Source organism: Petaurus breviceps, unplaced genomic scaffold (genome assembly GCF_028583685.1).
Source record: "Petaurus breviceps papuanus isolate PSGF00001 unplaced genomic scaffold, PetGlider_PUasm1.0 90701, whole genome shotgun sequence".
Taxonomy (NCBI): domain Eukaryota; kingdom Metazoa; phylum Chordata; class Mammalia; order Diprotodontia; family Petauridae; genus Petaurus; species Petaurus breviceps.
Genome location: NW_027187316.1, coordinates 6,189,132 through 6,207,183, shown reverse-complemented (window position 1 = coordinate 6,207,183; position 18,052 = coordinate 6,189,132). Strand labels below are relative to the sequence as shown.

The following is an 18,052-nucleotide window of genomic DNA, read 5'->3' as shown; positions in this document are numbered from 1 at the left end:
GTGAGGGCAATACTGAAAATAATTATGGGGCTACCTATAATTCAACATTTTAAAATATAGAGTATTGGTGGATAAAGTCAAGATGGCAGAAGTGAGAGGTAGGAATTGTGTCTTAGTTCCACATATCCTTCTTGACAATGACTTAGAAAATGTGCCAAATCGAATTCTGATTGGGAAAGACATAAAAAAGTCAGAGTGAGTCATTAGTTCAAACAAGTTTAGCCTGGGAAGACAGAAGGAAAGATCTGAGAACACTTGGATGAGCACTGGCCAGGAGTGCAGCCCAGGAGCAGCAAGCAGAATCAGTTCGCAGAATCAGCTCAGTACTTACAGAAAGTAAAGGGATTGAATACCTAGGCAGAAAAAGATCCCAGGGCATCTGTGTACTAGCACTGAAAGGAAGAATGGGTACCATCTGTCAGCTCTGTTGCTCTTTACCCAGTACTGGGCTATAGTGCCAGAATAAAAAGGAGAGGTCACAGTCCTAAGGAAACATAGGCCCTTTCTTTGTAAAGAGCAAGCAACAAGTTCCAGAACCACAGCTGTATGGCTCTGGGACAAAGAACACATAAGGACTAAAGTCTAACCTTTAGCCTCACAAATAAGCCTAGAGTAGAATAAACCAATGCAGGAGACCAAAACCAAGGGGGAATCGGCAGTTCATTCACTCTGAACCTAAAGAACCTCCCAGAAGGCTAACTGTGATTTTGTCTAGTAGCTGTCTAAAGACACTAAAACATATACAAGTAAACACTCAAATTAGGTCAGGAATTTACAGAGTATAGGGAGCAGCTAGGTGGGGCATTGAATAGAGCCCAGACCCTGAAGTCATGAGGACCTGAGTTCAAATCCAAAACTCAGACACTTAACACTTCCTAGCCCTATGACCTTGGGCAAGTCACTTAACCCCAATTGCCCTGCCTTCCACCCTCCAAAAAAAAAAAAAAAAGGAATTTACAAAGTACAGAACAAGAGAGCAATGAACAGACCTCTTTTTGGATCATACCAATTTGGAAGCACCAAAAACTCAGAGGGCTTTAACTCTTGAGAGCACCAAAGGAACATATAAGATAAAAGCTCAGACCAGACATCCTCCACCCCCAGAGGGGAGCAGAGTTGAACACTACATAAAGTACAAAATCAATAAGTAGAATGGAAAAATATGCCAACAAAAAAGAACATGGAAATAAAAAGTTAATAGGGTAAGAGGAAAGCTCAAAACACAACCACAGAAAAATACAATGACTTGAAAATATCTATATGCAAAGCCTCAAAGAAAAATTCAGATTAGACACAAGCATAACAGGAATTCCTAGAGGCACTAAACAAAGAAATTTTTAAAAGGAGGGGGAAAACACTTTGTAAATCATGTAAGAATGATAGAAGAAGAACTAGAAGAAGAAATGAGGCCTAAGCAATAAAATTAAGCTTTATAAATGGCATAAAAATATTGAAGTATGTAACTCATTAAAAATCAGAATTAGTTGGGGCAGCTAGGTGGCGTAGTGAATAGAGTACCGGCCCTGGAGTCAGGAGGACCTGAGTTCAAATCCAGCCTCAAACACTTAACACAAAAAGTAGCCATGTGACCTTGGGCAAGTCACTTAAACCCAATTACCCTCCCCCCATAAAAGCAAAAAATAAACCAGAATTAGTCAAATGGTAAAAAAGATACAAAACCTCACTGAAGAAAATAATTTCCAAAATAAGCAAGAAACAGTAGAACAAAGTCAAAAGCCTGAAAAAAGGTAAAAGGAAAAGTAAAATATCTCATAGAAAAAAAGACCTAAAAAATAGATTGAGGAGAGATAATTTAAGAATGATTGGGGGGCAGCAACGTGGCATACTGGTACTGGAGTCAGGAGGGCCTGAGTTAAAATCTGGCCTTAGATACTTACTATCATAAAAATGGGAAAATGACACATGTTCAGAAATATACATAGCAGCTCTTTTTGTGGTGGCAAAGAATTGGAAATTGAGGGGATGCCCATCAATTGGGAAACAGCTGAATAAGTTGTGGTATATGTATGTAATGGAATACTATTCTATAAGAAATGATGAGCAGACAGATTTCAGAAAAACCTGGAAAGACTAAGATGAACTGATGCTATGGAAAATGAGCAGAAACAAGAGAACAGTGTACACAGTAACAGCAACATTGTGTGAGGATCAAATTTCATAGGCTTGGGTCTTCTCAGTGATACAATAATCTAAGTTAATTCCAAAGGACTCATGATGAAAATTTCTCTTTTTTCCTCTCTCTCACGGCTTTTCCCTTTGGTTCTGACTCTTGTTTCCACATGACATCTGAAAGGCATGTACATCAACAAAAAAGAACCCAAACATCATATTTCAATAAATAATAAAGGAAAACTGCCCAGATATTATAGAACCAGAGGACAAAATAGAAAATGAAAGAATCCAGGAATTTTTTGGCCCAGATGGCAGAGTAGAAGCAGGAAATTGTGTGAGTTCCTTTCCCAATCACCTCCAATACCTGTAAAATATGACTAGAAGTACAGAACCCACAAAATGACAGAGAAATAAATCTCCCACTGAAGGTAGCCTGGCAGGCTGACAGGAAAGGTCTATTGCACTTAGCTGGGGGCTGAGAACAGTCCAGTTTGAGCTGCGAGTCCCAGACCCAGTGAGGCCCTGACCAGCAGCCCTGACCAGCCAGAGCAGACTTCAGGAGATTGAATCACCAGCAGCTGTGGTGGTTTCCAGACTTCTCAACCCATAAACAATAAACAGAAAGTAAAAGGTTAGTGGGGAACTCTGTTGGAACTGAGTGACCGAAGAGCAGGTGGGGCCCCTGACACTGGGACAAGAGGTGGTGGAGTTGTGGCAGCTGCAGTTGCTGCCACATGGCTGACTTTGGAGCGCCTGGCCTGCAGATCTTAGGGCAACCAAGCAACCATTCAGAGGGTAATTGCTCTTACTTTGACCTGCTAGGATCTGGGTCATTGTCTTGGGAGGTGGTCCTGGAGTGAGAAACGCCAGTGTGCCAGAGCTTTTCGTAGCTGTAGAGAGGGCACCCTACTCAAACCTCTGACAAGATTTGTGAAAATCCTAGTGATTTGGGACAAAGTCTCCACTTTGAAAGCTGACTTCTACCATGGCAAAGAGATCAAAAGTCAAGTAAATAGCTGGCAAGATGAGCAAGCAGAGGAAGCACAATCAGACCATAAAATCCTTTTTTGGGGACGAAAAGGATCAAAACATGGAACCATAAGAAGTCAACAAAGTCAAAACTCTTGCATCAAAAGCTTCCAAAAAATATGAATTGGCCATGGAGGAGCTCAAGAAGGATTTTGAAAATCAGGTAAGAGAAGTAGAGGAAAAATTGGGAAGAGAAATGAGAAGGATGAAAGAAAATCATAAAAAGCGAGTCAAAAGCTTGCTAAAGGAGACCCCCCCAAAATACTGAAGAAAATAACACCTTAGAAAATAGACTAACTCGAATGGCAAAAGAGGCCCAAAAAGCCAACGAAGAGAAGAATGCTTTAAAAAGTTGAATTGGGGGGCAGTTAGGTGGCACAGTGAAGACAGCACCAGCCCTGGAATCAGGAGGACCTGAGTTCAGGTCCAGCCTCAGACACTTAACACAAAAACTAGCCATGTTACCTTGGGCAAGTCACTTAACTCCAATTGCCCTCCAAAAAGCAAAAAAAAAAAAAAAAGTAAAGTTGATTTGTCCAGATGGAAAAGGAATTTCAAAAACTCACTGAAGAGAATAATTCCTTCAAAATTATAGTGGGGCAAATGGAAGCTAATGACTTTATGAGAAATCAAGAGACTATAAAACAGATCCAAACAAAGGAAAAAAGTAGAAGACAATGTGAAGTATCTCATTGGAAAAACCACTAGCCTGGAAAATAGATCCAGGAGAAGTAATTTAAAAATTACGACTACCTGAAAGCCATGATCAAAACAAGAGCCTAGAAATCATCCTTCAGGAAATTCTCAAGGAAAAAGCCCTAATATTCTAGAACCAGAGGACAAAATAGAAATGGAAAGAATTCACCAATCACCTCTTGAAAAAGATCACAAAAAGAAACTCCTAGGAATATCATAGCTAGATTCCAGAGTGCCCAAGTCAAGGAAAAAATATTACAAGCTGTCAGGAAGAAATAATTTGAGTACTGTTGGAAACACAATCAGGATAACACAAGATCTATCAGCTTCTACATTAATGGATCAAAGGGTTTGGAATATGATATCCTGGAAGTCAAAGGAGCTAGGATTAAAACCAAGAATCACCTACCCAGCAAAACTGAGTATAATGCTTCAGGGGAAAATATAGTCATTCAGTGAAATAGAGGACTTTCAAATACAAGAAGCCAGAGAAGCACAAGAAGGTAAACAGGAAAAAGAAATCATAAGGAACTTACTACATTTGACCTATTTACACTCCTACATTGAAAAACAATAATTGTAACTCATGAGACTTTTCTCAATATGAGGGCAGTTAAAGGGAATATATATGTATACATATGTATAAATACATATATGTGTATGTATAGGAGGGTATATGTGTGCATAAATACATATGTGAGTGTGTGTATATGTGTGTACATGTATACATAGACAGAGGTCACAGGATCAGTTGAATAGGAAGGGATGATATCTAAAAAATAAAATTAAGAGGTGAGAGAGGAATATAATGGGAGGAGAAAAGGAGAGACAGAATAGGGTAAATTATCTCATATAAAAGAGGCAAGGAAAAACTGTTACAATGGAGGGGAAAAACAGGAAGGTGAAAGGGAATGGGTCAACCTTTCTCTCATTGAATTTGGCTTAAGGAGGGAATAACATATATACTCATTTGGGTATCTTACCCTACAGGAAAGTAAGGAGGAAAGGGATAAGAGGGGAGATGATAGAAGGGAGGGAAGATGATTGGTAGAGAGGGTAGTTAGAAGCACACACTTTATTTTCCTTTTGGAGGGCAATTGGGATTAAGTAACTTGCCCAAGGTTACACAGCTAGTTTTTTTGTGTGAGTGTTAAGTGTCTGAGGCCAGAACCAAACTTGGCTTCTCCTGACTCTGGGCACAGTGCTTTACTTATTGCACCACCTACCCACCCCCAGAAGCACGCACTGTTGAAAAGGGACAGGGTCAAAGTAGAAAACAGAATAAGTGGGGGGTGGAATAGGATGGAGGGAAATAAAATTAGTCTCTCACGATATATCTACTATGTAAACGTTTTGCATATAACTACACATGTATAACCTATATTGAATTGGGTGTCTTCCCAGTGGGGGTGGGTGAGGAGGGAAGAAGGGAAAGAATCTGGAAATCAAAGTTTTAAAAACAAATGTTAAAAAAAAAGTGTTTTTTATATGCAATTGGGATATAAGATATACAGGCACTGGGGTATAGAAATCTATTTTACCCTACTAGAAAGTAGGGGGGAGGTGTGGGAGGATAAAAGAGAGAGCACACTTGGGGAAGGGGTATTCAGTAGGCTTGCTATTTTGGGATGGGGGTTAGGGAAAGACAGGGAGGAAAAGTGTAACTCAAAATCTTGTGGAAATGAATGTTGAAAACTAAAAATAAACAAATTAAAAAGAAAGAAAGAAAGAATCCACTGCCCACCTCCTAAATGAAATACTAATTTGAAAACTTCCATGAATATTGAGGCCAAAATCCAGCATTCCCAGGTCAAGGATAAAATATTGCAAGCAGACAGAAAGGTATAATTAAAAAACCATGAAGCACAGTTAGGATCACACAAAATTTAGGAACTAACATTAAAAGGAATACCATTAAAAGGAGATAGGGATAAGTTTTCCAGATAATTCCATATAAAGGAGCTGGGACGAAAACCAAGAATAACCTAACAAAACTGATATAATCTTACAGGTGGGAAAATCAATATTTAATGAAAGAGAAAATTTTAAAACATTCCTAGTTAAAATACCAGAGTGGCATTTATAGAAATTGTGGCACTCAAACACAAGACTCAAGAAAAGCACAAAAATTATAAGGAACTAAACAAGGTTATATTGTTTATATTTCTATATGAGAAGATAATACATGTCAAAACATTATCATCACTAGGACTGTTAGAGGCAGCCTTCTTAGACAGGCCATGTATGTGGTTCTATTATGTTGGGATGATCTCAAAAGAAGAATGGAAGAAAGAGGGATACACTGGGAGATGAGGGAGGGAAGAATAGGGAAAAACTATCTCACATAAATGTGACATAAAAGGAAGGGCTTATGTAGTAGAGGGAGAATGAGCAATACTTGAATCTCACTCTCATCTAAACTGGTTCAAGGAGGGAAGAACATGCCTACAAACACAGTTGGGTATAGAAGTTCATATTAGCCAACAAGGAAGTAGAAGTGAAAGTAGCTAAGAGAAAGGAGGAAGAGGAGACAAGAGAGGAAAGATTAAGGGAGATAGATAGTGGTCAGAAGCAAAATAGACTTGAGGAGAGGGCAGGGTCAAAAAAGAAATGTATAATATTAAGTACTATAATACACACAGTATAATATTGAATAGGTATATAAAGGAGTATACCTATTTCTCAACCATGTATGGCACATTCAGAAAAGATCCACTTCTCATCAATGTGGGACTAATTTTACTGACACAGACTTAAAGTTAAATATCTTCATAAGTCACAGTGAACAAAATATTCATAATATAAAGACCAAACTTCTGGTTATAGGATTCTCTGAAGTTAGGTAGCCTGGGTTGTTCTTCGGAATATAGTCATTATCAAGTTTAAACTTGTCTCCTTTGTAAGCCCTAGTAGAATTTGAACTTTTGGTTCAGGATTTGGGAACCTAGGAACACCTGAAAGAGGACTTTAATACTGGGGGGAAATACAGAAATAGAAATACAAACAGACAGATAGCAAGCTACCTAGCTAGATATAACATAACTAATATACACCAATCAATAATAAAAATAATGACTATCATTTCTATAGTGCCTAAGTTTGCAAATGTTTTACATACCTTTAGTAAATCCCTGTTTAGGTGAATTGAATAACCTCATTTCAACTCACAACAACCTTGTGAGGCATATTATATATAGATAATATTATCCCCACTTCACAGATGAGGAAACTAAGGCTAAGGGAGGTTAAGTGACTTGTTCATAATCATATAACTAGTAAGTATCTGAGATAAGATTTGAACCCTGGTCTTTCTTTTAGTTTAGGATTCTATATATAACACTATGCTGCCTCTCAATGAACATCATAACTAAAACATTCATTATAAAGAAATGATTTAATTAGTTTTCTGGTAATATTTCTTGTAAAGCATATGATCACTGTTTTATCTCATTAATAGTTGCTCTTTCTAGCAATGACTATTAGTTCCTCAAAACTATTTTTGGGGTGGCTAGGTGGTGCAGTCAATAGAGCACCGGCTCTGGAGTCAAGAGGATGTGGGTTCAGATCTGGCCTCAGACACTTAACACACACAAAAAATAACCATGTGACCTTGGGCAAGTCACTTAACCCCAACTGCCCTCCAAAAAACAAACTATTTTCAATGAGCCAGGGAAATGAATGTCATATTTCTCAATTTCTTTCCCCAAGACTAATTTTTAAAATACTTCTCAGGAGCTGACATGTATGTATCCCCTACTGTGTGAATAAGCTGGACATGGTCACACACAGATTAGTACTTACTAGAACAACACAGCATCAATATGGTGAACTGTCCCTAGGAAGAAAATACGGTATCGAGAATACTAGAGTTTTCTAGTAGAAATAATCACTATTACTAATAATAGCTGACAGATAAAGTACATATATTTTGTCATTTGATAATGGATTAATCTGAATGTACCAGAGTTTTATACATATTTGATTATAATTTTTAGGACAATGAGGTTGCGCAGTGTCCCCATAGCTGATGTTAAATGATATGTAGCACTAACCTTAAAAAGAAAAAAAAAACATTACAACTGGGCTTCTTACATTATAGGGTTAAACCTTGAGAACTACAGTAATAGCTTCCCAAATATGAAGAGTTTGCCATCAAAGGTAATCAAAAAGGCAACTTCTTTTGGAATTCAGAAGCTTAAATCTGGACTTGATCAACTGCTACATTTTCTTGCAAATGAACTCCTACTACAGAAGTAACATACTTTGACTTCACATTAGGCAAGAAAAAAAGAAAGCTCTTAGTTTCAATTGTGGAACAAATGTGTTAGGACAAAAATGCAGCGTTAACTCAGATGTGAAGGAAAAAGGAAACAGGAATTTAGTTCTCATATGCATTCATTCCTACAAGATTTATAGTGAGATCATTAGAGGGGAAAATACTATCAAGATGATATAATTTTATCCCCTTATTTCAGAGAGGAGTTAACTATAACCCACAAAATTTAAATGATTTTACTAAAACCATAGCCAACTAGTGGTAAAGGCTGAGCTAGAACCCAGGTCTTCTGCCTCCTAGACCACTGCTTTTTATTTTATGCCATTTCTAATAGCTTAGTTTCTTTTCCAAAATTAAGATAATAATAGGAACAACCAGATGAAGATGAGAGAGTATATTTAAGAATAAAACATGACGTTTCAAAAATAAATGCGAAATATTTATTAAGCAATCACAGAATGTACAAAAGAACTTCACAGAATATAAAAATCTAAATTTTAATAGTCCATTCTATGTTAAAGGTCAAAATAAGTCAACAAAGTTACTTTCACTTTCCTTAAAAGAACTTGCCTCTTATTATTTACTGTGTGACCTTGGTCAACTCATTTAAGTCTCTCTGGACTTCAGTTTCCTTTTCTGTAAGATGAGATTGAACTGGAGGGTTTGTTTGCTATAATTTTTTTGTTTGTTTTCATGAGATTGAACTGGAGGGTTTGTTTGTTAATAAAAGATTTGTTATAGTTTTAAATCCTATTATTCTATGTAAAATACTTTTAAAAATATTCTAATACAATGAGAGATAGCTGATTTCATCATTGTGGCTCCTCCTTCCACCAATGAAGATATATTTCTTTTCCTTCCTTCCTTCCTTCCTTCCTTCCTTCCTTCCTTCCTTCCTTCCTTCCTTCCTTCCTTCCTTCCTTCCTTCCTTCTTTCCTTCCATCCCATCTATCTACCTGAACATAATATAATAGCACCTATTTTTCAGAAATGTGAGGATTTAAAAAATATATGGGTATTTATGGGTATTTATTTATCACACCATCCAGCAAAACCACTTCAATATTTCTCAATAAATGTTGAATTGGCTTTAAATGATTTAAAAGTTACTCTTTTTTTCAATTACAAATAATTTATTAAGCCCTTACTGTGTACCAGGCACTGTACTAAGCATTAAAAAAAAATTTAAAAAAGCAAAAACAGTCCCCACCCTCAAGGAGCACATTTTTTTCTCCCAAATTGACTAATTGATTTATTTTTAGTTTTCAACACTTCCTTCCATAACATTTGAGTTCTAAATTTTTCTCCCTCTCTCATCAGTTTGTGTAAGTCTTTCTAGGATTTTTTGTAGTCAGCCTGATCATCATTTCTTATGGAACAATAGTATTCCAATACATTCATATACTGTAACTTGTCCAGCTGTTCCCCTATTGATGGGCATCCCCTCAATTTTCAATTCTTGGCCACCACAAAAAGAACTGTTATAAATATTTTTGTACAAATAAATCTTTTTTCCATTTTTATGATCTCTTTGGGATACATAACTAGAAGTGGTATTGCTAGGTCAAAGGGTATGCACAGTTTTATATCTCTTTAGGCTTAGATCCAAATTGCTCTCCAGAATGGTTGGATCCATTCACAACTCCACCAACAATGCATTAGTGTTCCAATTTTCCCATATCTTCTCCAAGATTTTTCATTTTCCTGTTTAATCATGTTAGCCAATCTGGTAAGTGTGATGTAGTACCTAAGAGTTGTTTTAATTTGCATTTCTCTAATCAGTGGTGATTTAGAGCATTTTTTCATGTGACTATAGATAGTTTTAATTTCTTCCTCTGAAAACTGCCTGTTCATATCCTTTGATCATTTATCAATTGGAGAAGGATGTGAGGATTAAAGAAATAATATCTGTAAAACATTTAGCCTGGTATATAGTAGATGCTTCCTCTTCCTAACTAATGCTTCCTCTATTGTAAAATCCAGAGTCCTTTTCATAGACCTCATCCTTCTTGACCACTGCAGAGTATGACTGCTTTTTTCATATTGGCTATCCTTTACTTATTGAGTTCTTCTAACACTTCTCTCTCCTGGTCTTCCTTGCAACTTTCTGAGGGCTCCTCAGTCTCCTTCACTGAATCATCATCCAGGTAATGCCTGATAATCATAAGTGTCCCCCAGTGTGCTGTCCTGGCCCTTTTTCTCTGCAATTTTCTTTCTTCACAGTCTCAACAAGTTGTATGGGTTTGTTCTGTCTATGCAGATGATTTCCAAATCTGCTTATCCAGTTTTCATATTTCTTCAGAGCTCAAGTTCAACCAGTTCCTTGCTTGAAATTTCCATGTGAATGTGTTATAGGTATCTCAAACTCAACATATCCAAATCACAACTCATCATCTTCTCCTCAGAAATCCATTCTTCTTCCTAACTTCTCTAATGCTCTCAAAGGTCCTATCGTTCTAAGTCACAGATTTTCAACTTTAGGGAAGGCCATCTTCAACTCTTTTTTGTTCCTCATCCCCATATCCATTGAGTGGCCTATTAATTTCACCTCTATGACACCCATCATTTCCCTCCTTTACTTTTTTCTCATAGAACCACAACCTTCATTTAGTTTAGTACCTGAAATATTACAATAGTCTCCCTTGCCTCAAATCCCTTTCCTTTCCAGTCTATCCTCTACACAGCTACCAAACTGATATCCCTAAAGCACAATTCTCCATTACTGACTCTTGTTCAAAAACCTTTAGTGAATCTTTTTTGTACCAATGATAAATATAAAAGATAAAGTCCTTAGTCAATTCCAGGCAAACTTTCCTTATTTATCATGCCTAACAAATTCCTTGGCCAGTAAATTACTTGTCTATTAGATTGTAAGCTCCTTGAGAGCAGCAACACTTTCTTTTTGATCAATTTTTGTATCCTCAGCACTTAGCACAGGGCTTGACACATATTAAGTGCTTCATAAATGTTTATTGATTGATTATCCTAATGAGTTAAGGAGATGCTAATCAACTACTTCCCTGGGGAAAATTTGATGATTCTATAGCATAAGGCTATTATGAGTCCAATTATGCCTTGACAAAGGATTTTCCAAGAAAGAAAATATGCCAATAGAAAAAAATCTGTGTGTATATGTACATGTGTGTGAGTGCGATTGTGTATTCATGTGCCCATGTACAAGCCACTTATAGAGAAAAAGCTGGAAAGAACTGTAAAATATGATCAGAGGATCATCTCTAGTAGAAGGAACCAGAAAGTCCAAATGCCAAATTTTACAGTTGAAGAAACTGTAGCCTAGAGAGAGGAAGTGTCTTGATGAAGGTCATATAGGCAGTAAGTAACAGAGCCCATATTTGAATTCAAGTCCAAATCTATTTCTCTTTCCCTTACACTATGCTAGGATAATAATTAATCCTAGTTCCATATTGTAATTAATGTTTGTCTTCCAGAAATACTCCTGAAACAGTGGTCAAGGTCTTATTTACAGGCTGGCCAAAAAAAAAAATCCCCAAATAAAACACTATGAAGACATGAAGATCATCCAAGTAAATAAATGTTCTAATGTGATTGCCAGGTAAGAGTATAAAACTTTTCAAACAATAGTCAGTTTATTAAGATTGCTAAAAATTTGGTTCACCTAAACTTAAACTTAAAAAAAAAAATCAAAGGGCAAGTGTTTCTCATATTTCCATCAGCTTAATGATCAATAACAATAAGGTCATCATAGCTTGATTATATACATTTTTAAAAGGTCAGGGGCCAACCTAACCTTAAAGTTTGTGAGACTAATTGGAACTTTTAACTTAACCTTTATGATGTGGTTCAGATAAAACCTTAATGACTCCCAAGACCAAAACTGTTTACAGGAATTGTGGCAAAGAATTAACTTCCTACTTGATAATAACAGCCATCAATATCTAGTTGAAAGCTCATAAAAAAAAAATTTTTAAATCAAAGCTTAAAGAAAAATAACTTGAGCTATTATTTTTCTGAATGATAAACTGAATGATAAGTAGGGTTTACTTAATTTTTTTTAAAAAGTTATTTAAATAAAAAATGACAGTTCATACAATAAAGCCCTTGCAGATTTACCTATTGCTTTCCTCACAACAACCCTAAGTGGTAGGTAGTAAATATATCATTATCACTGTTTTACAGATGATGAACTTGAGACTCAGAGAGGTTGTGACATATTTCTGATCATGCAGATAGTAAATATCAGAGTTAGATCACAGAAATTTATGGGAATGTAGTTTGAGAACTTGAAAATTCCTCAAAGATCATACAGTCCAGCCCTCTCCTTTTATGTAAATTTATATTTTATAATTTACATCTTGTATTTGATAGATTAGAGAATTGAAGCCAAGAGAATAAAAGTGATTTACTTAAGGTCACAGAGCTGACAAGGGAGTGATTTGAACCCCAGGGCTAGGAATCCAGAGACAGCATTCTGTTGACTATACCATATTATCTCTGAACTCAGGTATCCTGATCTCAAGTTCAGGTACCTTTGCCCTGCTGCAACCACAGGTCAGGTCCCCATGTGTCTGTCTTATGTCTGTCCCTACTGGGGTACTGTGTGTCTGTCTCCTCTCCCACATCCCCATCTTCTTCTGTCTGTGCCCAACACCTCTTTTTCCTCTTGGTTCCAGCCATACTTCCACATGACTGGTCAGGCCCCCACATGGCTGGCCTGACCCATGTGGCTCCCTTCCATCCCTTTCCCCGAATCCATGGGCAAATTCACACATGGTTTTACATAGAGGTTGAAGAACTGGTCTATTTATGTAAAGCAAGATCTGTCTGTAGATGTTAAGTGACTTGCCTAGGGTCATATAGCTAAGTAAGTATCCAAGGTTGGAACTGAACTTGGATCTTCCTGATTCCAGGCCCAGTCCCCTCTCTTCTGGACCAGCTGCTGCCTCTAACCATTACATCTTCATTTGGTTCAGCATCTTCTTCTTAGAAAATGACAAAACTTGGGAGAGGTTAGACCTTAATGGTAATTATTTTAATTATATGACAAAAAGAATTTTTTTTTCTTAGCATTCAGCCGAAGAAAGCTACTTTTGATAAACAGAGTTAACACCATAAAAATAGAAGGGAAAAAAAGTATTCATGAAGAGTCATATGTGGTGAGTGAAATAACCTCTTCTATATTGGGTCATTCTGTACAAGGCAATATATATTCTTACCAAATTAATCAACTGGGTATGAACAATATCTTCTACCAAGACAGCTGTTTCATGAAGTGGCCTTCTAGCATCTCCTAAAGAAAACCTAGAAACAAACAAACAAAAACTATTAAAATAAAATAAACACAAAGGAATTTGAAAAATAGAGGGTTTTGCTTTGTTTGGGGGTGGGAGGTCTAGACAACAGTCAATTGATAACATGGAACATGAAGCAATTCAACAAATTTAACATTAGGAAGTCCTTGAGACGTACAAGATGTTAGACAATTTTCATTCGTGTAAAGTTAATTTATACATTCTAAAATGTCATTGTCCTTCTTTGAAGACATCAACCTGCATAATTGAGTAATTCCAGTTACTTATGCTTTTAGTATTTCTGGGAAAGGTGCTAACTATAATTCAATCCAACAAGCAGTATCACCTTATATGTGTGGCATTAAGGACACAAACATAAAAGGAAAAAAAAGCAGCTCTTGTTCATTCAATTGGGAGACAGAGGAGGAGGCACAAAGTGTAAACATATAAGTATATACAAGAGTATAGGTGGAGGGAATGATCACTAACAATTAAAAGTGATCATAGTAAGTGTTCCAGGTGTTAAGCCTTAAAGGAAAGCACACTTAAGGAGGGAAGGATTTAAAGGTATGGGGACAGTATGTGCAAAGGCAAAAGTCAATTGACTCACACACAAAAATGTGAATATCAGCAGCAAAATGCACAGAGAGTAGGACTCAGAACCTGCCTTTGACCCATGTGGGTTGGATTACCCTGGACAAGTCACCTAACTGGCCCAGATAACTCAAAAGTACAGAAATTGTAGATTTTGTAGATTGTGTAAAAATTGTAGTCACACATAGATACTTGTGGGGAGCAACCACTCACAAGTGTCTGTTCTTTATATATACTAATAGAATATAAACTCCTGAAGCTAGAGAGCTTTTATTTAATCTAAATTTTGTATCTGAACTTTTTTTCTCTTCTAGAACATGGTATAGTGATTTGTACACAGTAAATATAAATGCTGAATGTATGAATGAGAGAATGAATATATGTCGATCATTTGTTCACTTAATTTATAAAAGGTTGCTGGTACTTCAGCTTTTGTTCTCCCATGATTTTTCCCACAATACTTCAGCCAATTTCTTCCCTACACATGGAAAGCTAGATATTGGCATGGTGGTTTTGGCAAAATAAAAATGAACACTGCTATACCTAGCCACAGTTGCTTCATTTTTTTCTGTGCAAATGTGCTCAGCATTTTTAAGCTACAGAAAGTATTTGGATCATTGCTTTTCCACTAATCATTGAAACACAGGTCTAGCTAATCTAGTCTTGAAAATAATACAGCTGACCTGTTGATCCACTGACTGCCATGTCTTTCTCTGGTGCCTGTGGCATATCTACCACCGCAGTGGACAATCTGAGGCATTTGTCCAGTGGATTCTTCCTCCTGCTGGCACCTTTGCCCTCTTCTCTTCTCAGTCTGACCATGCTCTTTGGCTACTCCCTCTGTATTTCTCCATCACCATCCCAATCTGCTTTCTCGAACTGGCCCATAGCCTGTGCTGCTTCTGCTTCCATCCTTGATGCTCTATCATACTTCCCCCAATTTTAGACATAAAAGGAAGGGCTGTGATTCTAGTGGCAGTGGTTGATGGCAAATAAATGAAGCCAGAGGAGACTTGGACTCTGGATATATGACCAGCAAAAGCACTTTGACTACCCCTAACTCTTAGATCCTCATCCTCAGCTCTGGAGAGCATCATCTCAAGTCAATCCACTTGCCAGATGTCTTAATGACCACTTCTTTTAGTCTAACACTGATACTGCTTCTCATTTACTGAGTGGATGCCAAATACCTAAAAGCCTGGGACCATTTATAAGGTATGATGAGACTTCTTTCTTTTATTTGCAAGCTTGTATTTAGAAATGGGATCCCACATACTGAAGGAAATCATGGGTTTGTGTTCCAATAGGCTATAAGAACTTAAGACTAACCAGTTCAGCATTTTTTGTGAAGGAAATTGCTACAGCACACTGTGGGTTTAAATTAGACTTGTGTTTGTGTGTGTGTGTGCGCCAAAACACAGACACAAATTGAAAGACGACCTTTAAATAAACACCTGTTAAATTAGAGAAATATACTTTTAAGGGAATTTATGTTATTACAAAAATCATACTAGAAAGAAGACATATTTAATGGATACTTCCCGTGTAGCAAACCAAAATATTTTAAGTAATAAGCAAAACCTGTACTTAAAAAAACTGATATCCACATTTCAGACATTCCCAAAGTCTGACTATAATATAATTGTTTTAAATTTTAGATGAAATCTAAATGCCATAATTAGGCAACTTTGTGAATGTGTTGCTATTCTTCCATTCATTCCCAACCTTCAATGGAAGCAGGTCAATCCCAGGAATAAAGGGCATAACAGAATTGGGGTTAGGTCCTGGTCAAGTGTAAAATAATCATGCAAAGTCTGGTCTAAAGTCTATCCATATCTAGAAAAACTAAAATTCCTCAGCCTAACACTGAAGGCCCTCCTTGGCCTGCTGCTACCTGACCTTTGTAGCTTTATTATGCTATTCCATTCCATGTATTTCTAAGCTTCAGCCAAATGGAACTTGGCCCTACCTTCCCTCCCAGCAAAAGAGTTCTTCTATTGTCCCACTGCCTTTGCACAGACCCTGGTCTCCAAGCACAGAATATCCTTACCCTAATTCTCATATCTGTTTATTAAAATTCTACCCTTCAAGGCCCAACTCAAATACAACCTCCTTCAAAACATTTTCCTTAGTCTCCTGAGTAAGTAATGCTTTTTATTCCCCTTGGATCCACACAGGAGGCTTGGTTCTCTTTTCTGTAATTATCACATATTTTGTATGATAGCTGTATGTGTGTTTTATCCCACTAGTAGACTGTGAACTCCATGAAGGTAGGGGTCCTGACTTATTAGATCTTTTGATCTCTTCTATCAACTAGTCTAGGACTCTGTATAGATTAGCTACTTAATAAAATAATTGTCAAAGTTCAATTTCAGGACTATATAGGTCTATGTCTGTTTATGATTCCAGGGGCCAATTTAATGAAGAACCACTCTGTTCATACATAAAAGAAATCAAAATGGAATGGAATGTTTGGAGTAGCAGTTGAATTGACCTTTCAGGTATTCTACAAGATGTGCGAAATGGGAGAGGGTGGGCAGAGGTAAAGAGTAAATTGTTGTGTGATAGAAACATAATGAAAAATTCAGCTATAAGTCAACAACACTTTTTTCTTAAAGAGTGAACATAACACTCAAAGGATTTGTTTTATAGGCTACATTTATTGTAAGAGATTTATTTGTAATCAGTTAATTAAAGCACTCAGTATCAACCATCTGCTAGAAATAATTTTGCTACCCAGAACAGGTCTTATACATATGTAGCTTGCTTTATGCAGTGTGTTTCTCAAAAGTTGTATGCAAATAAAGTTTTTACAAATCAAATCCTATTTGCAAAATGAAACAATAATGCTCTATTGAAATGCTACTCCAATATTTCATTGTAGTGTGGAAGTAACACTCAGTTCTTGAAGGCTATTTTATGCCAGCACAGGACAAATTGTGATAGATAGCACAAAGTAAGAAAGGCTTCGTATTAATCTACTTCTTTGTTTTTCAAGGATCAAACAAGCTAAGTTTGGGGAAACTCAATACTAGAGAACTGGGCAGCAGGTGATGGAATTTTGTTGGCCACAGCAATTCACAAAGATTATTTAACTAACCTATATAGAAGTTTCAGTTTGCTTAGGTGGGTGATGAACAAAAAAAAATCATAAATATTTTAAAGTCAGATCAAAGAATCTAAAAACAGCCTTAGAAAGCATGGCCCTCATTTTTCAGATAAGGAAACTAAAGGTCAAAAGATGACTTCTCCAACGTCACTTGGGCATCAATAACTGAGTTTTAAGAGAAATTCCTCCCCTATATTCCCTAACCACCCCATGTTATAGCAGCTTTTGTGTCTCACATATGGTCTTTTTTCTCATGGCTCTAGGAAATTATATCTCCTGTTATTTAGTGAGCTATAGAATTTATTTCCAATAAACTATGGCCTTCTCTGCCTTCCTGTTCATCCCAATGGAAAGTGACTTTTCCCTGAAAATTCTGTAGAGAAAATTCTTTGTCCTCCTCAATCCCCGCCTGGTATCATACTTAGCAGAATACATATCATATCCACCTTCTCCCAGTAGACTTGTCAGATTTTTGAAAGCCAAGATTTTGTCATTTTTCATCTTTCTTATCCTTATCACCTAGCATAGTTTAGATGCTTAATAATTATTTGTTGAATTGAATCATCCTTTCTTCATTCTTCCTTCCTCAGGGACTCTTCTAAGAACTGAAATTATACTATACAAAAATCATGGAACTGAGTGATGATGGAAATAAAGGTTACATAGTGCTTCCAACTGCTTTGAAGAAGCCCAGGTGCAGATGAAAATGGCCCCGGCAGATCGCTACCATTTGTTAAGATACATACCCAGGAAGAAGTAGCTGGTGAACTTAGCATATTTCATCAGAAATGATAAGGAATAGGGGTGGCTAGGTGGCACAGTGAATAGAGCACCAGCCCTGGAGTCAGGAGGACCTGAGTTCAAATCCAGCCTCAGACACTTAACAAAAAAAAAAATTAGCCATGTGACCTTGGGAAAGTCACTTAACCCCAACTGCCCTACCTT

At 36.9% G+C, this 18,052-nt stretch overlaps 1 protein-coding gene across 9 annotated transcripts in view; it reads right to left on the bottom strand.

The window, feature by feature from the left end:
• Positions 1–18,052, bottom strand: part of SUPT3H (SPT3 homolog, SAGA and STAGA complex component) — a 677,491-nt gene that overhangs the window by 301,562 nt on the left and 357,877 nt on the right. For all 9 annotated transcript variants that reach the window (XM_069065839.1, XM_069065837.1, XM_069065836.1 and 6 more), the window contains one exon: positions 13,330–13,414. In XM_069065839.1, the coding sequence (XP_068921940.1) occupies positions 13,330–13,414 (85 nt within the window). The remainder of the gene's footprint in view (positions 1–13,329; positions 13,415–18,052) is intronic.